Raw genomic sequence first — 26682 nt, forward strand, 5'->3', positions numbered from 1 at the left:
TTTTCCTACCTCTGGACTTCTTGTGAGATAAGGTAACCAGTATGCGTAAGGAGGCAAAGGGCACACCAAAGGGGAAGCAGAATATTGCAACTGGGGGAACTAGGGACAGCCACGAAGAATTTCTGTTGAAGAATGCGTGTGGGAGAGGGAAAAGGCTGGCGAAGACCTGCGTATGCAATGACGGCGCACACCATTTCTGGGGTCTCTAGCCTTCTCTCGCTAAATCACCTTGCTCCCTCTCTCTCAAGTCCCTCCTCCCCCCATCGCACCATATGTAATCATATGCTAGGAACACAACAGAACCCACAGACACCTGAAGCTAAGGGTATCTCTTATGAGGGGACAATGACAGAGTTATTTTTTAAATGATTCTTTATTCATAAACTTGATGCAAGTTTACAAAATTTACTGTACATTGCCAAATAAATCTGCAATGAAAAATAAACTCCAAAAAAACCAAAGCATGCCACATGTGCAGCTGTCAATCTGCTAGCCATCAGGATATCAAAGAATTCCGTAAGGTATTCAAGATGTAGCCTTAGGGTTAAGGAACTGCAATGCTTTAAAGAATCCTGCCTTATCACTTGCCTGAGCAACTGTCAGTCAGAACTGTACACAAATGTAACCACGTGAACAAGAATGCCAGGAACTCTTTCTCTACTGTCCTCTCAAGCACGCAATAACACAGAAGCGCCGAGTCTCTCCAATGTGATTTACAAAGTTAAAAACTGGATCTCAGAGCACATGTGTAAGAAACACTTTTCAACTTTGTCACTGGTTTGTGCAGAAAAATGTGCTTCTAAATTTTGTTTTAAAAGTGCTTAATAACTAGAAGTTACTTTTAAATCAAATGAGGGTGTATAAAAAATCTATTACCAATCAAACAGGACTGGACTGACCCGGGTAAGGCAATAAAATGGAGGGTATAGTGATCTGAGTCGGGTTTTATAAAAGAATTAACATGTGTAGAGTTCCTATTAGTCTGTAAGTAAAAGCCATTGTTACGACTATAGCAAAAAGTTTAAGAGTCTCCAAATTAGGTGTCTTTTTGTTCTTAACTGTGCACCTTTTGTTCAAGGAGTCTGTGTGCCAATCACTTTAGCAGTCGATTAGTTTACAAATGATTGCAACATCCCGTTAATAAAATGGAAATGTCATATGATTTAGCATTTTAAACAACTTCAAGATCTATAGTGCAGATCTTCCTCGGACACAGTGAACCAAAGAGCAGAGTTGGTCCAGCAAGACCGCGATGCCCCAGGGGAAAGAGCCACTACAGCCTCGCTTCACTTTGCCTGAGAAGCACAAGGTACCTCGGGTAAGAGCATATCGTCGGGGGACAGCTCCTATCTTCACGTGGCCATAAAAAAGTTTAACGATGTATTGAGTAGGTTTCCTGTCACTATTTTGGCAATATCATAAAATGGTTTTAATCTGAAAAGGCTACTGTGATGTAGAAGACCTTAAATTTTCTAAACCAATATTAAACACCAAATAAACCTTTATTGGCTCTGAAAGGAACAACATGCTGCCAGTCCTAGTAACAGATGCGCCCATTATGGAAAAGTGACCCTCAAGTCACAACTTCAGTTACCTGATGCTGGCTTGCCTGCTTAACAGATTTAATTTTTCAAGAAAAAGAGATGATAAGGAGTGGCCAGTGTGTGTATTTATCAGGGAAAATACAGTGAAGCCCCACTGCTCAGTCCAAGATAAACTAAAAGGAGCAAATGAGAAGGCTGCGACTTATACAGGAGGTCAGTTGACAGATTATCCACTAAAATATCTATGAGCTAACGTCTTCGGTACTGCTGTTACAGGGGCACTCAAAGCTTGTCTGCACGTTGGAAAGATTTTCTTTAAAGCAAGATTGGTCCAAACATACGAGTCAGTACACTTAGCCATCTTCCTTTGGAGGGGTGTACCAGCCTGAAATAGAATGGAAAAAAAATTTAAATACTTAATTCTTAAACTTACTTGGAGTCAAGGCGTTTTATTAAGGTTAGCTACTTTATCTACTCATAATTTTCATGTTTAAAGCTGTCGTAAAAATTAAACTTACACTTGCATTGGTAATACAGAATCTGACGCATTTACAATACAGATGCTCTTTGACTGGGTGTGTGGGGGGGGGGGGGCGATCACTTGCCTACCGTGCACCAACGCCAGCCCGCAGGGGCAGGCCTGTCCCAGAGGCGCTTGCGCCGTCGGTCGCCGGTGGTGGACTCTCCCAATCCCTTCCTGAGTGGGACCTGCAGCTCAGCCCTGCTGTCTGGCCTCAGGAGAGCGTATCTATCACGCTGCATACCGCTCACCCGGGAAAAGATCAGAATTCAAATCTGGATACGGTTTCTATGATTACGTATCACTTGCACAACATCATGAAGCTGAAGAAATCTAAGTCTAAAAATTGTAAATGGGAGACTGTCTCAAGTTATTTTCTATGAATAAACTGTACTTGAGTTTTCAACAAAAGATCTCTCTAGTAAGGGCATCTCTAGCTAACGATGGACTATTAACAGTACTGGCTGGGTTTTGTATTCCATTTAGACTCTGTATTTAAAAGAAAACCTCAGTGAAGACAACCTGCACCCAGACAAAAGCCCGGTGTTTAAGGAGATGAACTCGGACTGTCATCAGTGCCATGCTGTCACCTCAGCAGTGAGGAGGCCACCTCAGCAGGTGCACTGGTGACTATGCCAACGATCCGTCAGCAGCAGCCGCCAAAGTGGAGGCCACCTCCTGACCCTGAACCCACTGCTCTGTCACCATGGCCCTCCTCACACACCCGCTTTCCCAGACACAGCACGTTCTGCAAGTTTCTGAATGCTTCGTGCAGTGTTTGCTTTGGAAAGAAAGGAAAGGGAAAGGGAAAAGAAAAAGGAAAGGGAAAGGAAAGGAGAAAAGGAAAGATATGATTGCTTCAGCGTCCGCAGTACTCTAAGCTCCGAGCAAACGAGACCAAGCCCTGTTTGGAGCGACACCGCCAGGAAGCGGCGCAGATACACCAGGGCCCGCGGTGCATCAGGTGCTTATGTCGCAGTTCCCGGGTGTTTCTGCATCTACCAGTTTAGGGGGCTGGAGAGGGTTATTATGAAAATCCACTCTTGCCAGTGGGTTTGCTCATGTCCCTGTTCAGACACCTGGACAGGGGTTGGAACGCAGGCGTCTCTCAGTTCACAGGCCTCCCAGCAGGAAGGGGAGCGCTCGCTGCACCGGTGGAACCAGTCCCCGGCGCCCCAGGCTCTGCCTGTGCTGTTCCTTCAGCAGCGACCGGTCACTGGAAAAGTGACCAGTTTCCTTTGCCATTAAAATACAAGGGAGCACAAAGCACAGCACTTAAGTCACAAGCTACCACATTTCTAGCAGAGTAAAGAATAGTTTGCTGTAAATACTCCCTTAAAGAAAACGACTTTGTATTATTATTAATTTATTTACTCTGCACCCAAAAGGCCTCACTTTCAGTACCACAACTATAATCAATATCTTATCAGCACTTAGCTACAAAGTGCGATGTATACTTTCTTTTCCCTCACAAGTCTGGCAAGTCAGATATCATGCCAATTTGAGAGAAGGGGAAACTGAGGCTGTGGTAACAGGGCTTGTTTGGGGCCACAGAACTAGTGAGTGACACACACGGCACTGAAAATAGGTCTCCCGATTCCAAATGGACTTTTATTCCCTCAGTGTTAGAGACAAAAACTCAAAACATGCATCGTGAATACAAGCAAAATGTAGGGAAAGCCCTGAAGTTTATGAAAGATATTTTGGGACTTTTTAAAAAATATGCAACTCAAATACCCCGAAGCTGACACTGAGATTAGAACTTTACTTGAATAGGTAAATGTGTACAATTGACAGAAAACAGTCCACCATCCATCGTCTGAGGACGTTTCAGAAGCCGTGGGCTCAGCGTCTGGGGCTGCGCGCACTCAGCACTAGCGAGCGCTCCCCTTGTAGAGTCACCGCAACAAGCTAACTCCTCACTCCTGTCCCGACACCATACGTTGCAAGGGAATAAAGTGGTGCATTCATCAGTCTGCTCAAAAATCTGGATTCTCACTCAGGGTCTCAGGGCAAGTATTGAGCTAGACACCAAGGCTGAATGATGCACACTGTGCGTATCCCCAAGTTAAAATTTTTCACTCTGGTAACTGCATTTGATAAGACGTTAAAGCAAAAAAACAAAAACAAAAAACAAAACCCCAGGATAAATAACAGTAAAACTTCATAAATGGCAATAAATACGTATTGAGTTAAACATACCATTTTTCTCGTGTATCTGTACAATGGAATTATAAGACTGTTGGGCTCTTGCTAGATTATATTGATTCTGAAAGAGAATTATACATTTTAAATCAAAACTCTAAGGAGATGAAAATTATGACAAATAATTTATGGATGTGTCACCACTGTACTTAAAAGAACACAGGAAATAATTCTATTTCCTTTTCAAAAAGATTTTTAGCTGAACACCCTCATTTCTCATTTTCGGCGTGTCCTCCCATTTCAGAAGCACACGCTTCACACTCCACATCAGGCACAAACCCGCACCGTCCCACCATCTCTCTCCGCGTGGGTGAACTGAGTGAGAAGATACTGTCGAGACCTAAGCAGAACTCAAACTCTTTCTTCTAACTTGTGTCCAAAGAAACACACCTGATAAAATATTACCTTCAGGCAAGAAAACTTTCAGCTGTAATGACTACACATAAATTACCCTTTAAGTTAAAAAATCTAAAGAATGCACATAACTGGCCCTTCCTCAAGGAATCCTCGTTCGGTAGCCTCTTTTAGAACCACCTTTAAAGGGCCAACACCGGTTAATTTTGACCCCCTCAGGACAACTGACCTATATCTTACATTCCAGTTACTGTATCATGAGCATTCCCCACAGTGGTGCACACATATTACATCACAGAATTTTTTTCAATAAATTCACACAGCACAAGAATAAAAAATGTATAGAAACACTCTAAGCGAAAACTCTCTTCCTACCTACCCTCCAACCATTTGGACACGGGGTGGGGACGGGAAAGACAGGGAGGGAGATGGGGGCAGAGGGAGGGTTCGGGTCCAAGTATTTTTAAATTTTCATATGACTTTTTTAAAACCATGATTTAGAGGTGTGTTTGATTTCCAGATTCATGTAGAATTTTATTGGTCTTTTCATTATAGTGTTCTAACCATAACTGCAGCATATTTAAAACATATGATCTGTGTGGTACCAGTTATTTTTTTCATATTCTTCCTTCATGGATTAATTTATGACATTTTATCCCATGTATGCCTGGAAAGGACATGTGATATGTAATTTTTGGGTTCAGAGTTCTGTATTTGTCCATTAGACCAAGTTTGTTCATTGGTTATTCAAATTTATGTATTTGACATGACTGTTTAACTTACCTAGGGCAGGGTACACTGAAATCTACAACTTAAAGTATGAATTTGTCAATTTCTCTCTGTAATTGTATCATTTTTTAATTTGTATTTTCAAGCTATTTTAATAAAGTAAAAAATTATTGCATCCTCCTGGGTAACCGAGACTTTTGATGTTACGTGGTCCCCACGGCTTTCTGTTCCACAGTCACACCTGTGGGACACACCAGCGACATCATGTTTACAATCGTTGTGACGGGTTTATTTGGACTTCCTCTACCAGCTTATTTCCCAGTGTCTACATCTCCCTTTTCCAGAAGCTTTGTCCCCTCCTCCTGGCGCTCTACAGACGTCCTGCAGACCTCGCCCGGTAGCCGCCTCTTCGTTCCTGCCGTATTCTCTAACCCTGTCTCTCGGTGCAATAGCCTAAGTCACTTCTTCTCATCAATGAATTATCTCTTCTGATGTCTAATTGATCTACTGAGTTCCTCGTTTCAACACTTGTATTTGTCGTTTCTATAAATTCTAGTTCATTCTTTTTCAGATCTGCCTCAGGATTTCTGATGATCTTATCGTTGTCTCAATTTTACGACTTTTTTCTTTATATTAGACCTTACATATAACTATTCATTTTCTCACAATTCCAGTATCTAAGTCTCCGTTCTGTACCTGATCATTCTAAAACCTCAAGCCTCAGGATACAGGTCTCTGAGCCCTTGCTTCTGCTGGCTCTGTTGGTTTGCCTGCTGTGCGCTTGGGATCTTCAACAGTGATTCATATGTGCTTGATCTTAACCTGGCTTTAAATCAGAAATGCTTTCCCCAAGAGTATCTGTGCCTGCTTCTGAGGAGAACCACGCTGGTCCCGCAGCCTGGGAGCTTGTCTGGATGACACAAGGCCCGCAGGTGTGGCTCCACCCTTTCTCAATCACACACGAGAAGACTGCACTCTGAGCCGCAGGGAAGACAAGCGCCTCTCCTGACAGGCCAGGAGCTGCCCCCAGGGCCCTGTGCTCCAGGCCTTTACTGCTTAATTCCGCATTCCATCCATCATGTGCATGGAAGCTTTTTAAGGAGCACTATCTTCCCTATCGAAACCCCAGATTCCTGCAACAAGTCGTAATAGCAGACCTCTCCCTCAGGAGGCTTTTTCACTACTCCAGGCCAGAGTTCGCGTTACAGCCTGAATTCCACGTTGACGGAACAGAAGACCAACCCGCCAACTCCGTCCAGCCCTGGCATGCCCCCGGCGCCTGCTGGCCGAAGCCTGGGGGTGCACGACAGGACCGTGCAGCGACTCTTGGCTGCACTGAGCTGCACAGCCTCGGCTCTAACCGCTGGCCCTGTCTCCAAATTCTATGTGCTTATGCGCAACTTTTTCTGTTTTCCAGGGTTTAAGTATATTCATATCATTTTAGTAATATTTTAGGGAGTCAAACTCTTTCATTTACTGTGAACCAATAGTGGATAGTAACTTTTAAAATATTTTAAATATTTTTGAAGTAATAGTTACATGGCAAAAAGTAATTCAAAGACCATGAGCGATTTATTGTAAATAAAGTCTCCCATCTCTAGCCCACCTCCCCCTGTAATGCTTCAATATCCCCTTATCAGAAACAGGAGCTGCCAGCACTTTCTTGAGCACCGTTGTGGAGATACCCTCTACTTGTAAAAGCACATCTGTACAAGCTTACAGCCTTGTCGCTCTCTCTGTCTCCCTCACATGCGCACACGTACACACACGGTAGCACAGCATATTTTTAAACACATTTAGCACCTTACTTTTTTTAGGGTATTTTTAAAGTTAACACTCAGACTATTCCCTGCTGACTTTAGAATCCTGGAAGGTGAAACTCATATCAAGCAAAGTGTCCATATTCCTAACTGACGAATATTTCTTAATAAGAAAAAAATGAAAGAGTAAGGTTTCATCATAACAGTTCATTCAAAAAAATTTACCTGCTAAGACATACCTTAATATGCAAACATTTTTAGCTGTCTGATAGTATTCCATGCAAACTGGTTATATTTATTTGCTAAGAAAACTCAAATCATGGAAATATAAAAGGTTAAAGCAATTATATTGGCACTGATTGCTTCCAGGAGGAGTTATGGCACTGAGCAAGGATAGAGTATTGGTATAGAATTATAAAACTGCAAGAGACTTTACATGCCCAGACCAGCCACATTGCAGATCAAAATGCAAAAGCCTGGCGAGCTCAGTTTACACAGCAAGTTATTGGTAAAATGTTCTTTCAATCCTTCAAAATGATCACTGTTTTAAACCTTTTCTATTTTCTCTTTAAGGAAAATAATACTGTGAAGTTTTTTAAAAAACACTATTAAATTTAACAGCAAGTGTTACATATAAATAAGTGCCAGGAAAAAAAATGTTAAAAGACGAGAAGTACATCAAAATATCAACAGTATTTCTAGAGAGTCAACTTACAGATGACTTAAGGTGTCTGTATGTTTTTTACTTTAGAAACTGTACAGTGAGCATAAGTTTTGTCATTAGAAACATAAAATTTTGGTGCTATATTATATAATCATTCTGTTGCCACATTTGAAACATCTAAAATGTAAACAGTTAAGAAGTGCTAGTTAAAAGTAGTTAAGCAATTCACTGGTGTTCAATAAATAACAGGTTTTATACAAAAGGGTATTTTGCTCCAGTCTAAAGAAAGGGCTATTGAAAGAGATAAAAGTAAAAATCAGTTATTTTATTATATTATCCCAAATAAATGATTTTTAAAAACAACCTTTTTAATTTTTTGCTTTCTCTGTGAGCTGAGAGTCTAGTGGACTGCGATTTGACATGCAACGCAGTTACAAATGCATATTTAGATTTACTGTTCTTTGGCATGTAACAAAAAACTGACTCAGAACTTGAGAAACAGCCAATTGTTTTGTTAACATTAGGCCAGAATGTTTTCCATCACACACGTATTTTTTCAAAACAGACTGACTTCAGAGTCCATCCTTGGTCCACTCCTGTGTTTACAGACAACTACAAGCAGGCATGGAAAGACGCTTCTGATACAGTAAGAAAATGAGGGACAGAACTCAGTGGTTAAAGGCAGACACTAACATCTCATGGTCTGGTTCTAGTCCTCGCTCTGCCACCTGTAACCACAGGCGAGTTGCCTGTGGGCTTCAATGTCCTTGTCTGCAAAGTGAGGACAGCAAGAGTACACCTGCTTTTAGTTATTAAGAGGACAGAAAGAGATAATACAAGTAAAAAGTTAAGATGAGAGCATAGCACGTCAATGCTCACTGGGAATTAACTATTATAACATCATTTCAATGTTGAGAAACTTCAAAGTACATATAATTTTTTACAATATTGTATACCAATAACAACATTAAAATTATCCAAGTTTATCTGTAGTAAAAATAACAAAGACTAAAAGAACAAAAAAAGCCTCCTAGGATAACAGGCAATACATCTTACAGATTATGTGACAATCACAATACAAGTACCTTATTGGCTCCAAACTGCACCCTGGCCTTGCCTTTGACTAGGGTGGCGTTGATCTGCATGATGACCGATTCTATGGAGTAGGCGCTGCTCCAGCCCTGAAGGAAGACAGAAGCCTTCTCTAAAACACAACGGTGTTCCTGGTTCCCACGTAGGGGAGCTTGACAAAGTGGCACAGAGCAACTCAACAACGGCAAATGAATATTAACACGTTTGTAGTCAAGAAGTAAGAGTTGAACCATTTCCAAAGTTTACATTTAAAAAAACCTATGTTCTAAATGACAAACATGAGCAAATTTTAACCTCAAATATTACTTACTTCCTATCCTAGGGATAAAAAAACCAAGTACAATGTCATTTTATTGGTCTACCTTACATAGCTTTTCCATGATTAAAAGTGGCTGGTATTAAAAGAAAATTTTAAAAAATTTTAAAGTAGGCACTATTGCAACAGAGCTTTTCCACTCAGAACCTAAGTTACATAATCAAAACACTGCACAGGCTGGAAACCGTGAGGACCATACAAAGAGACTCGCCTGTTTTGTGAGAAGCTCCATACATAGTGCACCGCCACCCAACACGTACCTTAAAAAGAAAACAGGAATCACACAAAATTCTCTAGACTTCAGTATTCCTTCTTAATTTTTGAAGCACCGTTACTAAGAAAATGTGCATACAGGCAAAGATCAGAAGGTAACAAACAGAAACAGCTGTCAGGGCAACAGGACCCCGTTCGGAAGCTGAGCATCCCCCTGGTTTGGGGGCCCCGGGCGTCCTGGAAGCAGCCGCGCACGGCACCTCGGGGACAACCATGCTCCTGCCTTTCTGTGTTCGTATCCACAACCAGATGGTCAACTATTCAACAACATAAGTTTTTAATACTCTTTGTGATTTCTCACAACAAAGATGTGAAAAATCTATGCTGGGAACTTACACAATTTTTCCAAATCCTTGCCTTAATCATTTGTAGCCACTCTTATTTTTTTTTAATATTTATCTTTTATTGGATTTTTTCCATGACCATTTACTTGGCTTATACCCTCGTCCACCTCCACCTCGCTCCCCCATTTGTTTTGTATTTAATTTTTTAATTTATTGATTTTAGAGACGGCAAAATATCAGTTGGTTGTCCCACCAACTGACGCACTCATTTGTCACCTGCTGCGTGAGCCCTGACAGGGGACCAGCCCTTGGGCCTGGCTTGCGGGGACGATGCGTGAACCGACTACGCTACCCGGCCAGGGGGCCACCCTCATTTTTAATCTCAATGAAACTATATCAATCATAGAGGTGATCAAAGTAAAGAGTGAATATTGTTAGACTTTAATTGTAAATGGGTTATGTCACAAAGCAGAGTTGGTCAGCTGAGCATTCCAGAACTCTCAAATTAGTTTGATTGCTCCTCCTCGGCGGGTCTACAGGACACTTCATAACTGACCTCGTACAAACCCCGATCTTTTGCCAAGAGCCAATGAAAATGCATGACATTCACCATTTGATTCTACCAAACTGTCATAACCAGCTTTAGAGAAATTCGGCGGCCAGCTGAGCAGGTCCCTGGGGTTCCCTGTGATTTCTCCCAGGATCATAGGCACGTGGGGGTCACTGCCCTCTAACCCTGAGAGTCTCTGAAGAGTCAATTACATTTATATTTTACAAACATTTCGTTTCTAATGGTGAAATACATACAAGTAGGTACCACTAAAGACTCTACCTGTAAACAACATGGTAGTTTATTTATCGCACTGGTTCTCAAACTGCGGTCCCAGGTCGGCACATCAGCCGCCCCTGAGACCACCCAGTGCGGAACTCTGGGGGAAAGGCCGGCGCTCCAGGCCCCCTGGCGGGTAACCAGCCCTCCGAAAGGCACAGCACATGCTATCCAAGCCACCGTCAGGGAAACTCACCCTCCTGAGAGGACAGGTAATACCACTCGAACAAATGGAGGATCAAATGGAAAGTTATCCTAAAAGGCAAATAAGCAAGTTTAATTAAGTTTAAGAACATCCTTAATACTATGTTACTTAGAAGGCTTTAGTCTATAAAGAGTGTGTACATTTATTGTCTGATGATGAGAGAGGGCCATAAAAGTAAAAATAGTACCAGAAAATAAAATGGAATAAAAACAAAAGCAAATAAAAATGAAGCTGAGATCACGCCCCAACAGAGCAGTGTTTTAAAAAAATTGATTAAATATACGTGAAGGGTCCCCCTTCCAACACAACCGTACAAAGGGACAGCCCCGTAATGACTAGGCGTGTTGGGTGGACCCTCTGGCTGGGGATTAGAAAAGGCGGGCGAAATGTCACTGCAGCCGTAAGATCAAGAAGCAAAAGGGCCTCCAGAGAGCGGGGCCCTTTCAAACCCCCTGGGTTTCCTTCCGTTACAGAAGAGGGAGATGAAAGGCTAAGGAGCTGAATGGGCCCCACAGACTCGCTGGGCGCGGGCTCCGGGCCCACCGCGGCCCGCCGCGCCCCTTGCCCCACGGCAAGCCCCCCGCCGACGCCGCGACGCTGGGCCACTGCAGCCCAAGCCCCTGACAGGGCAGGTCTGGATCCCCTCTGGAGTGTCACCCAAGGCTTCAGATCAGCTCTCGAGTCTGTTGTACATAATGCTCATCACTACGAAGAAGCTACATGAGACCTAACATGACACCGTCAGAAAACAAGACACAAACAACCGACATAAAAGCACAGAGGATCGAGATAACAGAGCTATCAGACACAGACTTTAAAATAACTAATGCTGTACGTGTGCAAGCAAAACAAGGCTGAAAATCCTGGCAGAGAACTAAAATTATAAAAATAAACTATGTAGAAATTCTGAAACTCAGAAATACAATAACTGAAATTAATAACTTAATGAATGAGTTTAAGCACAGTGGAGACTCAGCGGAAGAGAAATTCAGCGTACTGAAAAACAGGTCCGAAAACATGCAGCTAAACCCCAGAGAGATGAAAAGGTAGAAAACAAGACAAAGGGGAATGTACTGAAAAGGCTTCTCCTGTGTAGACTCCAGAAGAGCAGACTGCGAACGGGGCAGGAGCAGCACCTGGAGAGAGAAGGCTGCGCACCTCCCACGACGCGGGGACTGCACACGTTCCAAGGGAGCCGGGGGACGGAGCGCCGAGAGAAGGGTGTCTCCGAGGTGCTTCAAGAAAGGAATTTCCAACCTAGAAATCTACACCTAGTGAAAATACTTTCTACAAATGAAGTCAAAATAAAGACACGTCCAACCAGCAGATACACAGTAAAGGAAACCCGCGGGCTGCTCCTCGGGCCTAGACGGGAACCTGGAGAGCGAAGGCCTTGGAAGCACAAGCACGCGTGGCCCTCCGCGAGCACCGACGGCTATGCAACAACGGCGCGTCAGGTCCTAGACCCAGAACGAAGACGCGGGACAGCAGCAGCACAAACTTGGCAGGAAGTACACGCTCTGAGGGTTCTGCATTGATGAAAATGGAAAACATAAATAAACAAATTTATGCTGGATTTTGATGGGCTGAGGACGTGTGTTGTAATTGTAAGGCAGTAAAGAGGAGTAAAAGGACATGTGGGTACCAAGCTAACAGGTGGGAAACTGGAGGAATAAATAAAAAATACGCAAAAGAATGAGAAAAAGAGCAAGGAGCGAGGAGGAGACATAGAACGCATCTAGGAGATGGTGGGCTTCAACCTAGGTATCAAAACATTAAATGAACACAGACTAAGTGCTCCAATTAAACGACAAAGATCACCAGACTTGATAAACACACATGAAGAGAAGATGTGGGACAAGAAAACGCAGCTAGTTCCCAGGCTGCCAAACACAACTCTTGCATCCTGCAAAAAGAAGAACAAGAGCCTTTTCTTGCAATGAAGCAAAGCACAGGTGCTGGCCGAGCAGGCCGAGGGCAAGGCCGGTGCCCCTTCACGCGCCAACAGCCGTGGGGCGGGGGCAGCACGTGGCCTCCAAGAGAGACGTGTCCGAGAGTCTAAGGGAAATTACCTCCAATTTCTATGTTCCAATGAAAGAGGATAAGGAAACAACTAATGCCTCTTAAAGAGCCAACTGGAGGGGAAAGGAGCTAGCTAAATGTTTGTTTCACCCAATTATTCCCAAGGAACACAACAATACAGTTTTAACTAAGAGAATAAGCAGCATAATTCTAGTAACTTACTTTACCCATCCTTATGCAAGATTCTGAGGGACCTACAAACCATGCAAATTCAACCCTAACAGGAGAGGAAAATAAAAAGCACACTTCCGATGGCTCAGATCATCCAGAAGACGACTGTTGCATAAATTTTCCCCCTCAGTCTAAAATAAACAGGTCACAAAGAAGTTCCACATAATTCAAACACAGTTCCTTAGAAATACTTCCTGGGTTTTTTTGAAAACAAAAGATGAAAACCCAACATGGACATATCTATGATTATTTCACCCCAAGGACCAATTTTCACCCCATTCCAGGGGTGATAATGTGTCCACAGAGAATGCATGCCCTGCACAATATAACTTAGTCTTATCTGTTTTTGAGCTCCATACAAGTGAAATCATACAAAACGTGCGTCTGTTGCTCGGCATTGCATTTCAGAGCCGTCTGTCCGTGGCCGCAGCTTATTCAGCCTCAGGAAGACCACAGCTCCCGCCCTCCTGGGGGACCCCACCCAGCACCGCGCCACAGCCTGCTGTGCCCCGGCCCCGGCAGCCGCGGGGTGCACACCTGGGGGATTCTTGAGCCACGGGGGCGCCCCACCAAGTGATGCTACACTTTGCCAAAGCAGTGCACAACAACATACATTCCCCCTAGAAGCATGCGGCATCTTGTCACTATTTCCTTACCTTAAAAGAGAAGTTAAGCAAAATATATTCTATGCCTTCTTTTTCTTTTAAGATCTGAAGGTCAGTGTGCAAAGGACTGTCAGGATCAACCCTAAGAATTACCAAAGAAAGTCTTAGACAAGGTCTAAGTCGGTTTCATGGAAAACAAATTACTATAGCTTTCAACTCCTTGGGATTAGAGGTTCAAAAAAGATCACAGTACTCTGAATCTATTCTCCTTCGGGGTCAGAGTCAGAGTCACTGTAGAGGAAATGGTCATATGCACATTATTTTCTCAGGATCTCAAGAAACAGATTTAATCTCTTTCTCTAACACTGCATTATTAGATAAGGGATTAGGGGAGATAAATCCACCATGGACGAGACCAGAAAAGTGAAATCTCTAACAAATGTTCTATATATTGGGTTGGCCAAAAAGTTCATTTGTTTTTTTTCCCATGATGGCTCTAGTGGTGCTTAGTTGTCTTTAACTTCATTTGAAACAAGTTGGTTACATTGTATTATCTTTAACTTCATTGGAAACAATTTTGTTACATATCATTGTGCATTTAAAAAAACTTATCAAAATTGGTGAATTTTTGTGTAGCCATTTTAATGTTGAAGATGCAAGAAAATAAGCAACATTTTCCACATATTATGCTTTATTATTTCAAGAAAGGTAAAAATGCAACTGAAACATGAAAAAAAGATGTGTGCAGCGTATGGAGAAAGCACTGTGACTGATCAAACGTGCCAGCAGTGGTTTGCAAAGTTTCACGCTGGAGATTTCTCACTGGACGACGCTCCACCGCTGGTGGGGTGGACCAGCTGGGGTTGATGGCGATCGCATTGCGACATGAGTTGAGAACAATCAACGTTATACCACACAGACGACAACTAACATACTCAAATTATCCAAATCAAGAAAGTTACTAGTGAAAATGAAAAACATGTCTTTTATTTTACCGAGAAAACCACATGGACTTATTGGCCAACCCCATATTTAGAGCCTCCCAGATCCCTTACTTCAAATGCCACCCGGCTGTCGCAGGCCATCTCTCCAAGTCACTGCACACACTTCGGTGTCCAGAGTCCTCCACCCCCATCTCACCAACTCCATGAAACCACTTCATCCTACAGCCGATCCTTCCTCTTCTCCTTCCTCTTTCTCACTTACTATGCCGCCTAAGAAACAGCTCATTTCAACACCCTGAACAGTATCATAGAAACAGGGCCTAAAGCTCTGAGTTAAAAGCTATGGTTATAAAGGTATCAAATTCAGAAGGAAAATCCCCATTGCGACAGTCTACCGTTATAACTGCTGCAAATGGAGGGTTAACAGGAAAAAAACGCCACTTACTTCTGCAGTTTCACATGCCAGTCATACAAACTGTCGTTTATGAGTTCCACTGAGTAAATCCCTGCAAAGACACAGGCTGTATTAGTTACTCTTCCTTTGCTCTTATAACTATTACTCTGGTATAAATGTATTTGCCAAATAGTCCCTCCCCAACCCCCCAAAAAACCTAAAAATAGTGCTATTATAACACAGAACTAGGCTGTATTGTAAGTATTATAAATATTTTGGGAGGGTATCTACTGCCCTTCACAGATAATTAAAGCCATTAATGAAAAGGACAAGTTGAGAAACTATTTACCATTAACTGTGAGTAGAAGAAAAAAATTATACAAAATCCTACGTACTGAAGACTTTTTGTCAACAACAGTGTGGTGATTACTGGGGGGGCGGGGGGATTATAAGGACCCTAAATGGTAATGGAAAAATATGTAATAAAGATTAAATTTAAAAAAAGACTTTTTGTCCATGTACATGCAAACGTTTCTATAAAAATGGAACCCCTCTACATACATAGCTTTATCATCTTCTGTCAACTTCCTGGGGCCTATTTCCAACTTAATATATACAAATCTATTGTCAATTTTCTTATAATTCTATAGTAATTTATTTCATGAATATATCATAATTTAACCAATTCTATGTCCCTGTATCTGATTATTTTTTTACTTTATATTTGTTGCTACTACAAACAATGTTATAAAAACAAGTGATCATTTAACTTTTAAACATAGCCATTATTCAAATATTTAACTGTATGCTATTAGGTTTCTACAGGTAAATTTTTAGACTTATTGTAAGAAACAGTGTTCGTACACACACCAAGCCTTCTAATAGCTCTGAGACTAGTTTGGCTTATCTTGTACTCTATAAAACAGAGGGGTTTTTTGGTTTGTTTTTATTTTAAGTAAGGTCTAATGATTTACATTTAATCATTTGAGAATTTCTGAATTGATCACAATGTTACCTTTTCAAGCAAATCAAAGTTTGGCTCTTTCACTTATTTAATACTGTTTAGAATGTCTGTAACAATATAAGGAAGTTTTACTTCAATTACAGAGATTCCAAAATATTTAAGTCTTTTTAAAAAACTCACTGGGGTTACACTGGTTAAAAAACACAGTTTTAAGGTGTACAGCTCTATATTATGAAAGTCTTACTGTCTGGCTAAGAAAAAAGATTCAAGTCACATTATGAAATGAAAAAAAAACCCACACACCTATTTTAAAAGTAATACCATTAACTATCTCTATAATAAGAGCTGACTGTGTTGTTCTCAAGAAACCATTAAAAAATGAAAACTCAACTAGGCAATAGTTTTGGGCTCAAACAACAAAATGTCTTCATCTTATTTACTTTCCAAAACAGATGTGACCTGCGCTGTGTCACGTAACAGTTAATCTCCATCAGTGAGAAGACAAAAGTATGATGCATCCATAACAACAATCTGAAAATCGAAAAAGCAAGGGCAGCCGTTCCCCCTTATCTGAGGGAGACACATCTCAGGCCCCCAGTGGGTGCCTGGGCCACAGACAGCACCGAACCCTTTATATGCTATGGTTTCTCCTATGGGTACATACCTATGATAAAGTATAATTTATGAATTAGGCACAGGAAAAAGAAAACAAGAAGTAAAAATAACACAGAACAATTCTGGCAATATATGCGACTGTGGTCTCTGTCTGTCTCATAACTGACCAGGGCAGTTACAAGTCAGAAATGGGCAAGAAGCGCACGCGGCGCGGGTGCGCTGGACAAAGGGACACTTCGGGCCCAGGGCTGGACGGGGTGGGAGGGTGCGAGACTGCCTCATGCTGCTCAGGTCGCCGTGCGGGGTAAAACTTACCAATTACTTCTGGAATTTCCATGTAATATTTTCAGACCGCAGGCGGGGCTACTGTAAGCTCGGCCTCTTTTACCCCCACATCTTTTGATAACTTGCCCGCATGAGTGTTTCCCATCCCTAGACTAAAGCCAAGAGATATCTCTGGTTTTGCCCAGTGTTAGTGGGAGAAAAACGGTTTACTACCTGGAAACCAAAGTGTGCGAGGACAACCGCAACGGCGCGGCCCTCACCTGCTTTGTAGCTCTGCGACCTGTATATGTCCCTGAGCTCCTTCATGAGCCTGTCGGAGGCCTGCACAGACCCGGACACCGCGCCCTGAAACACAGAGTTCACTCTTTACCAGGCCTGCTGAGTCACACAGCTCAAGGTTGCTGGTATTGGAACCCGAAATACATGTTTACAAGGAGGTTCTTTAAATGGAGCACCACCTAACATTTCAACGAGTCAAAAAAGTTAATTCAATTAAATCGAAGATCATGAAATTTCAACAGGATGATAAAATCGGTTCATTTACAATTTCTTGTCAGCTGGAAAAAAAAGTCTAACCAACATGCCTCGACTACCACAGCCCCTGCCATAGCCTAGAATTCAGTATGTGTCTATTTCAAATTCCACCATTTTTTAATTTAACTTTTTTAAGAATTTATTTTTTAGAGCAGTTTTAGCTTCACAGTGAAATTGAGAGGAAGATACAGAGGTTTCCCGTGTAACCGCCCCGACGCGTAGTCTCCGACCTCAGAGGGCTCACGCTTACGGGACGATGAAGCTGCGCTGACAGGTCACTGTGCCCTGCAGCCCTAACTGACGTTAAGGCCACCTCTGGTGCTGTGCATTCTATGGGCGCGAGCAAATGCATGAAGACGTGCATCCGTCATCATGGAATACAGAGTAGTTTCGTTGCCCTAAAAATCCTCCGTGCTTCCCCCGTTCATCCTCCCCCCTCCACGCTCCCGGGAGCGGTTTACTTGCTCCGTAGTTTTGCCTTTTCCGGAGTGTCACAGAGTTGGAATCACACAGTATGAAGCCTTTTCACATTGGCTCCTTTTGCTCAGCAATGAGGTCCCTGTGTCTTTTTATGTGTTGACAGCTCATTTCTTTTCAGCACGGAACAGCACTCATGGAGCACAGGTCGTTTATCCATTCACCTCGTAAATGATATCCTGGGTGCTTCCAAGTTTGGGAAATCATGAATAAAAGTGTTATAAACATCTGTATGCAGGTTTTTGTGCAGACAACAGTTTTCAATTCTTTTGGGTAAATACCGAGGAGCGCAACTGCTGGGCTATATGGAAAGAGGATGTTCAGTTTTGTAGGAACCCGCACACAGTTGTCCAGCATGAGTGCTGCGTTCCCAGCAGCTGCGCGGGAGGCTCCTGGGCTGCGCGTCCTCCCCGCGACCAACAGCCGCTGTCAGCGCTTCGGATTTCGGCCTTTCCAGTGCGAGTGCAGCGGCCCCTCACCAGAGTTCCAGTAATCGAACCGTGAGCAGGAATGCTACCCTGAAGGTCTGCTTCGCAATTTAAGAAACTGAGAAACATGTTCGCCTCCACACAACTGGCTTCAGCACTTTTCAGTGTTGGAACATCGCTACAATCAAAAAGCATCCATATCTTATCCTAAGACTGAGCACGAATGGAACTACTTATAACACAAAAACACGTAGAATGCCTTTTGATTTAAAAAATATCCGTATAAAAGTTTAAGTGTTAATGGCTGCACACCACTTTGGGGTTGTTCAGGTGTACAGACCTGTAACATTCTTGACGCGAGACCCTGAACACATTACTTAACTGGCGTCAATCCCAGTGTCACATCTGTAGACTCGCAGGGACACGCACACGGCGGCCAGGAGGATTGCACGGGACGCCTGCAAAGTGTCTGTCAATTCAATAACTTGTAGTGGTTTTGACTGTAACATACAAACTGGAAACAATCAAGGGACTGGTCCTCGGGTTTCATGGGGTCAATAAGTAACTAATTAATATAAGGCACTAAGTAAGTAGTAATTGTTCAGACAGACAGCTGGACTCTAATTTGATGTTTCCCTACTCTGTGCATTTTAAAGACATTCTCATTTATTCTTCAGAGCAATCATCCAAAAGATTCATACGGTCCACATTTTAGAGTGGAGGACACTGAAGCCATGTAGGTGTGTCTGTTACCAAAGTGTTCACACACGCTCCCCATGCCGCTTCACGTCAAAGAGATGTTATATCAAAAGAAAAAACCACTTTTGGTTCGGCCAGGACAGACCAGTCAGGCAGGGTCATAGAGAGGAGAGACGGCACTGTAAAACGCAGGCCACGCCGAGGGAGGGTGAGCAGAGGCAACGGCATAACCAGCTGCAAAGGGGCAGGCACAGGAGGGGTTCCGGGCTGTAGAAGGCAGAGGAACAGGGTGGGCAGCGGCTACCAGCAGAGGGCAAACGTAAATAAATAAAGAAAACCACTAGGGCAACGAGACAGAAGGCTGAGTCACCAACAAGGCAGGGATGGGGAGGGGCAGCTGGGATGGGCATCCTAGTGAATTTCCCACATTCGCATTATTGCCTATAGTTACTCTACTAAACACAGAAGTCCAGGGTCTGGAGAGTCACACATACGTTCAGATGGTCTTGCCTTTGAGTCTTCCGAATTTTCTCTAATATTGCCAAATTTTCTTTTTCAATTCCTTCATCCTCTGACTTTTTCCCACTGATAGGCTCCTCTTCCTTCATCTCATAGTGATCCAAGTCTTCTATGTCCTGCAAACATTAGAAACATGTTAGCTTACGCACACTGATGCCAAAAGGTCAATCATTCTTGACTCAAGAGGGAACAGAATGTTGTCTTATATGGGAAGCCTGCGCATGCCATTTAGAAGGTTCTCTGGCTGTTTATGTCTTATATTTTGTTTTAAAACTACATTAGAATCTGAGCATCTTTTTAAAACAATATCCTCGGCCCACTATTCTCTGCGTGAAGCCTTCCTACTAACAATCACACCAAGTATAAAACAGTTTACCTTGAACTCAAGACTTTCCCCATCTGCCTTTTCTAGCCAATCAGCCTTGCTTGTTCCATGACCCCAACACATCAGCCAGCCTTTTCCTCCCGAAAGGACCGCATCCAGTGCACCCGAACGCACCGATGGCCAGGCAGCTCTCGGCCCTTTTTAACCACATTATACTAGTTACCTAGAACAGCTTCTTTTCATCCAGCCTAACCTGACACCTCTGAAGCTTTAATCATAAGCTTTGAGCCTGCAAACGTCAAAGATCGTTGGGATGACCAGCAATCACACTGACATAAGGTCAGTGCCTTTGGAATTTGCTCCCAAATTTCTTAGATGATTTTCCCACCTGAGGTAGTTCTATTATATCTGGTGAGTAGTTCCTGAAATGATCTCTAATTCTCTTATTCATATACAGAATTTCTGACACTTAGTAGTTCTTCTCCTAATAACAAATTATAGGTTAAGTATTGATTACTATGAAATGTAAATATAATTCCAGTGCTAAATGTTAAGAGCTCCTATTTTCCAGAAAATCAAATTCAAGACATCAGATAAGCAATTTTCTCAAAGGCATGTATTAGAGGTAAAGCCAGATTTTAGAAATTATATCAATTCCAAATAAACTGTGATTTTCATTATTCCACACTAACATTGGTTTATGAGATTAGAGAAATTAGTAAAATCTTCAAAAATGAAGATATTTATAAAATGTTCTTATATCAAATACCTACTTCAACCATCTCTTCCTCTTCTTCCTCTTCTGAAGTCACTTCCTCTGCTGTCCCGTTCTGAAAAGAAAGAGGAATTTGCAGGGCTGCACGGAGTCTGGGACAAACCCTGAGGGTCTGCCATCCCTGTTGCTGCGGCTCCCGCACAGAGAACTGACTGCCAAGGAAACATTTACTTGTAAATCCGGCTTTGATTTGACAAACACTTATCAGCTTTTAAAAAAGAAACGTTCTTCAACCATTCACCTTAATAGATGCATTAGGAATAATAAAGGCAATTAACCAAATATAAAGAAACTAAAAAAATTTAAAGACATTCTAATTTAAAAGGAAAAGAACATTTTACACTTAAAGCTATGTGTATAAGGTCAAGGGCTTCTTTCACATGAAATAAACATCCTAAACTATGATTCCTTAAAATATCTGCCTTTTCAACTTTAAAAAGCCTGAACCGTTCTGTAAATGCAACTGCCTTATATTTTAATAGGTCGAATGTGTTAAACAAGAATAGACACTGCCCAAAACTAAAAACTGTAAAATGACCATTTCCCTAGAGAGCTATCTTTATTTTGACGCTTTTTACCCAAGAATACTTCTCTACGGGACACAATGGACTGCTCATTCACAACAAATCTGAGAGGTTTTGGACGGCTCTTCGTACCTGGATTAGGCAGAGGTCAAAGGGACAAGTTCCGGGACCAAAGCGTAGTTCTCCTGGACACAGTACATAAAGTTAGTAGGATTTTTCCCTCAGAAATTTCTTGCTGTATCTGTTAACTACTGCCCGTCAGATCATTCTCCCACAGAGGAGGCTCCTCTGATGGCGTCTGGTGTGGGCGCCAGGATCAGAGCAAAAGACATAATTTTTTAAATATAACGCAACACAGCAGCAAGATCTTGTAATGGACTCATCTCTTCCAGCAACTCCCTGCGCCCGCACTACAGGCAGGGCACAGGTGTGCGAACCAGGAGGGCGGTGTGACAACTGCCGAGGACACTGATCAATAACTGATACTGATCGATAGAACAGCACATCTATAAATGAGCAGATAACCCAGCGTGGCCAGGTATTTGAAGAAAACCAGCAATCTGAAAGAAAGGCACCAAGTGGAACAAGCAGAACAACTGACCTGGAGCATCATTAATGAAGGAAGTAAAGTTTAAAAATCTAACTGGGATATTTAGCAGTAACTGAGAAAATGTTTCATCCAAAAAATATAAAAAGATTACTGTGCAAAGGACAAGAGAGTTCTGGAAAGTCAAAGACTCCACCTGCCCCTGAAAAATAAAACTCCGTAGCAGGGCCAGAAAGCACAACGGACTTGAATGAACAAAACACATGTAACATTTCCTTATAGTGGAGAAAAAGGAGGCAGGGCCGGGGGAGAGAGATGGAAAGGAGAGTGAAGGGAAGAGGAGGATTGGGAGACAGAGATCGAACACGGATCCAGGAGACAGAGGGAACAAAAGAGGAGACAGATGCCGCCCGGCTAAAGGAAGACTCCCGAATGCCCCAGAGGAAGATGGAAAAGTAAGACCCTGAACGTCAGTCAAAGAAAAAACTGTGCCAACTTCCAGAGAGAAAAAATATAGAGAAAGAGTAAGAATCAGATAGGCACCAGGTTTCAACAGTAATAAACAGTGGAAAATAAAAGTGTAAAGAACGTAGGGGAGGCTCGGTCAGGAACGTAGACGGAAGCCACGTCTGCATGTGTTCACCTGGGTCCCCAGGCCCTGGGCAGAGAACTAACTGCACAGACTCAGGCAGGTAATAATGACTGGCCAAATGATTAAAACAGACACCGAGTATTCAAGGAACAGTCTGCATACACAGCCCACAAATCCTTTCTAGAAAAAAAGTAGAGGGCCTTACTCAGGGATGTGTGCTGGTGTGGGGGAACCACGGAGCATGAGAAAGAAGCAAAGGCAACAGGAGCCTCAGCGGTTATGCTGACGGTAGTACTGCGGGGCGACCTATGTTCATGTTTTCAATACACGCAACTTAAAACTTTCTTGTGAAATACAACAAGAATAGGAACAGAAGACAGAATCAAAGTCCTTAGGGAGTACAATCTATTTAGACAATTAATACACTAACATGAAAACCCTGTGCAATGAATTCCAACAGCACTGAGAAGGTAGCGCGCACCCTACACGTTTGTTGAAAAGGCAACTGAACCACAGCAATGCAGGCAGCTGGACAAGGGAACCGCTAAGGCTCAAGCAAACCACAAGAAAGACGGACAATGTGTTAGATTTAAAAAACAAAGGGGCTGATTCTTTAAAAAAAATAAAATAAATAAGCCAATGTAATAAAACAGACAAGCCTCTGCAATCCAGATATGTAACAACTGATATTTGGGGCCACGTAATTCTCTGTGTGGGGGCCGTCCTGACATTGTAGGATGTTTCATAACATTCCCTCTGCCCACAAAATGCCAAGAGCACCCCCTCTCCGCCAACTGTGACAACCAAAAATACCTCCAGATATGCCCAAATGTCCCCTGGGAGGCACAAGTGCTCCCCCAGTTGATTTAAACTCTCCTAGATCTTAAACACACACAAAAAGTTTCCCAGGTCACTTTATGAGTCTACAGAACCCTGATACTGAAATGAAACAAGAGCCTAAAAAGAAACAAAAACACACAGCTATATTACAACCTCCCTTAAAAAGGAAAGTTACAAAAACAAAATATATCCACAGTGTGCACCCCTGTCACCCAGAAATGTGCAGGTGCGCAGGGTTTATTATGGGAATGCAAGGGAGGTTCAAAATTGGGAAATGTCCTCACATAGGTCACAAGTTCTGTTATACCCCCACGTGGAGCTACATGCAGAGTCACGGAAGAGGAGGCAAAGCTAGGAGGAGAGGGAGTCAATGGCGCGAACAATGGCCTCCAGTTTGGGGATGCTGATCAGAGAGAGGTTCACAGGTCCCGCAGCGGAAACCCTCAACCCCGAGACACCGGGTGCACCAGGCAGCGGGCACGGCACACGCGGCTGCACGTGGAGATCAACCCAAAGCCCCCACACAGAGCGTCTTGTCCGGCGCCCAGACACACGGCTGGCCCCCATCCACAAGTAGAGCCCAGGCCGACAGGGCTTCATGTCCAGAGAAACCCGAATGGTTTCAGCCACCAAGTGTCACTGCACCAGGAAATGGGGCGGAGACAGAGGGGCTGGAAGTCAGCTGATGCTCCCCCTACAGGCTGTCAGTGGACAAGTCTTGGCCACAAAGAACTCCCAGTCAACTCCTCAGTCCCTCTCTCAAGAATGAATGGAAAAATGAGCAGAGAAAAAAGAAAAAGATATATGAAGGTGTCATAGACTAGACAGACATTTGAGAAAAGTGTTCAAAAAGAAGAGGACCAAAATAAGATACTTAAAGAAAGAATTAAAGAGAAAATTGAGATGCTAGAGAAGCGAAGGACCATAGTGTTAAAGTGACTCTTTAAAGACACTTACAGACATATCACATCTATGACACAAAAACAGAACACGTGCTGTAAGTAATGAGTAAGCAGAGAACAAGAGAAGCTCTTAAACGGTACGGTTCAGCTTTGGAGGGGAAACCCAGGGAGGCACACGTCCCAGCCTTCGTGCCCTGCACAGTCCCCTCCCACAGTCGCCCGGCCTGGCCCTGGGACTGACTGTAACCACTGTGGTGGAAACGACTCTGGGCCAGTTTCCAATCAGAGCCTTAAGAGGGCCTGGCAGCTTCCACTTCTGTGCTCTTGGAAGCCAAAAATAACAATTCTGATTACCTTCCTGAAGAAAGAGAAGCCACAGGAAGGGGTCCTGGAGGCCGGAGGCCATGTGGCGAGAAGGGCCGTGAGGGCGAGGGCGAGGCGGCGCACGGGAGCGAGCAGCCCTGCCGGACCCCCACTGCGGCCGTGGGTCCGCACGAGCACAGTCCCAGCCTCGTCTGACCGGGGGGCCAGCAGAAGCTCTGCGCAGCGAAGCCGAGTCAACCCGCACAACCGTGTGACACAGAATAAACTCTTGTTTAAGCCATTAAGTCCTGGGGTAACTGGTTAGACAGCAATACATAACCAAAACAAAACTTCAAGTTACGGCTGTGCCCATAAAATGCCCAAAAGTTGAAAGATAAGAAATTCTTCCAGAATTTGAAATAAAAAGACAGATACAATATAGAGATAGTGTCAGAGATGCAAAGACTCCAGCGAAGAGGTCTAAAATCCCATGAGTAGGCATCCCCAAATGAACAAAGACAGAAGTGGAAAGGAGAAAATTGTCCCAGAAAAAAATACAGGAATGTTTTCCCAAGGAGAATTATTTTCAAACGAGCATTACATATTTAGCCAGACTGTCAGGTGTTAGGGCAGACGATAACATCGGTTAACGTTTACTGGGCATTTACTAAGCACCACACACAGCTCTAAATGACTTACATGTACTAACTCACTCTTCAGAGCACCCCTCCATTTTGCAAATGGGGTACTGATGTGCACAGTGACTAGGCCGTTAGCCCAGGCTAATTAGGGGATGCAGCTAATAAGCAGCAGATGGAAAGGTCAAATCGATGGTGGCTTGGCCACATGTTCTTAGAAGTTAGAACTCAGAAAATACACTACTCCTTCATGCTTTCTCAGGCTTTTAGTTGAGGACATACTCGGGCAAAATGCGAAGGGTAAGCCAAGAAAGATGACCCGAGGTCAGGAAACAACAGATCTACTGCGGCAGAGGAAACCGGAAAAGTTTAAGATGACAGCTGTGCGGCCAGCTCAGGGAGCGACCCTCCGAGACTGGGGCGGCAGCAGCGAGGGCCCCACGAGAAGGGGAGGTCGCACAGAAGTGGGAGAGAACGTACAGTGTCCCTCATGGGAGAGAGACCTTCCTTACAACCTGGATAATGGCTTCTAGTATCTCCTGCTTGGAGGAGGTAACGCTGGGTTAAGCTGCCTTAGGAAGTGCGGACGGGCCTAAGGCGATGGCACTGCAGGCACAGCAGCCGCCTGGAGAAGCAGGAGCATTGACAGCAGAGGTGGGGGTGGGAGGGGACAACTTTGTGTCTGTCATAGTAAATACCAGCAGCTGCAAAAAATGAAAAGGTTATTTTTAGTACCTATAACAAAAACAAAACAATTCGACAGCAAAAACTAACTTCTGAATAAGTCATATAATAAATGAAGAAAAAGCGTCCCAGTTTTACTTTTGCATGAGACAATTTATTTGAGCTCGTGATTATCAGAGAAATTTTGCTTTACCTGACCCGTGGGTAGGGGTTGATCCAGCATCTCAACATCCAGGTGCTTAGGAAGGTTATACAATCTGCAGAGTTCACATATCAACCACTTCAACTGCTGACGAAGCTACAAGACACATTTCAGTAAATACGCATTATGTCAAAGAGCCCTTCGGAAACAAAATAACGCTACAACTACTGCAACCAAACCAGTAGGAAATGGAAAAAGTTTGTTACCACCCAGTGACAGCCTACGGATAAAATAACAGTGTTTGAAGAGCTATTGTTAGGGGCCGCGAGTAGATGACAGTGCCCAGGGCCTAAATGCAGCCCCACAGCTGACAGCCGGCAAAATGGGGGCACGGAAAGGCGGAAGGGGAGCTCCAGACGGGCTCCGGCTTTCAGTTGCTAACTTCTCGTCGTGGAAACTTGGAACTTCAGACGACTACTTTGATACGTTACTGAGGCTACTAAAAACAGAGGCAGTTTGGCTGCCCATGGCTCATAAAATTATATGTTCCACAGTCATACTCATCTAAAGGTACAGAGGCACACGTGGCCTGGGAGCCGGAGCTGCGGGGTCAGCTGGCCCTCGGTACCTAACTGCCTCAGCCCGAGCCTCCCATTTGTAAAACAGGAAAATCAAACCTTCTCGTCATGGTCAAGAACACATGAAATCTTCTGGGAAAGCACTTGGAACTTAGTATGCTCTTAAGTGTCTGCTTAAAACTGCAAAAAATAACTCCTCAAGTTTCCATTTTTACATCCAGATTGTTTCATGAGCATATTTACTTTAAGCAAGGTAACTTCTGTGCACACATGCCCTCAATTGTTTAAAAAATCGTTTTCAATATATAAGTTTAGCAACTAGGGTTTAAGAAGAATTGTC

The 26682-nt window shown here is 43.3% G+C and overlaps 1 protein-coding gene across 2 annotated transcripts in view; it reads right to left on the bottom strand.

Moving 5' to 3' along the window:
- Nucleotides 1–354: 354 nt before the first annotated feature.
- Nucleotides 355–26682, bottom strand: part of UBE2Q2 (ubiquitin conjugating enzyme E2 Q2) — a 35474-nt gene continuing 9146 nt past the window's right edge. For both annotated transcript variants that reach the window (XM_054588794.1, XM_054588793.1), the window contains exons 3-13: nt 25816–25920; nt 20591–20647; nt 19468–19608; nt 17096–17180; nt 15023–15083; nt 13685–13775; nt 10767–10825; nt 9396–9444; nt 8862–8957; nt 4267–4333; nt 355–1929 (exon numbers count right to left, since the gene is read on the bottom strand). In XM_054588794.1, the coding sequence (XP_054444769.1) occupies nt 1898–1929; nt 4267–4333; nt 8862–8957; nt 9396–9444; nt 10767–10825; nt 13685–13775; nt 15023–15083; nt 17096–17180; nt 19468–19608; nt 20591–20647; nt 25816–25920 (843 nt within the window). In that variant the 3' untranslated portion in view covers nt 355–1897. The remainder of the gene's footprint in view (nt 1930–4266; nt 4334–8861; nt 8958–9395; nt 9445–10766; nt 10826–13684; nt 13776–15022; nt 15084–17095; nt 17181–19467; nt 19609–20590; nt 20648–25815; nt 25921–26682) is intronic.

Source organism: Pteronotus mesoamericanus, unplaced genomic scaffold (genome assembly GCF_021234165.1).
Source record: "Pteronotus mesoamericanus isolate MK-2021 breed Mesoamerican mustached bat unplaced genomic scaffold, CSHL_Meso_final contig_1242, whole genome shotgun sequence".
Taxonomy (NCBI): domain Eukaryota; kingdom Metazoa; phylum Chordata; class Mammalia; order Chiroptera; family Mormoopidae; genus Pteronotus; species Pteronotus mesoamericanus.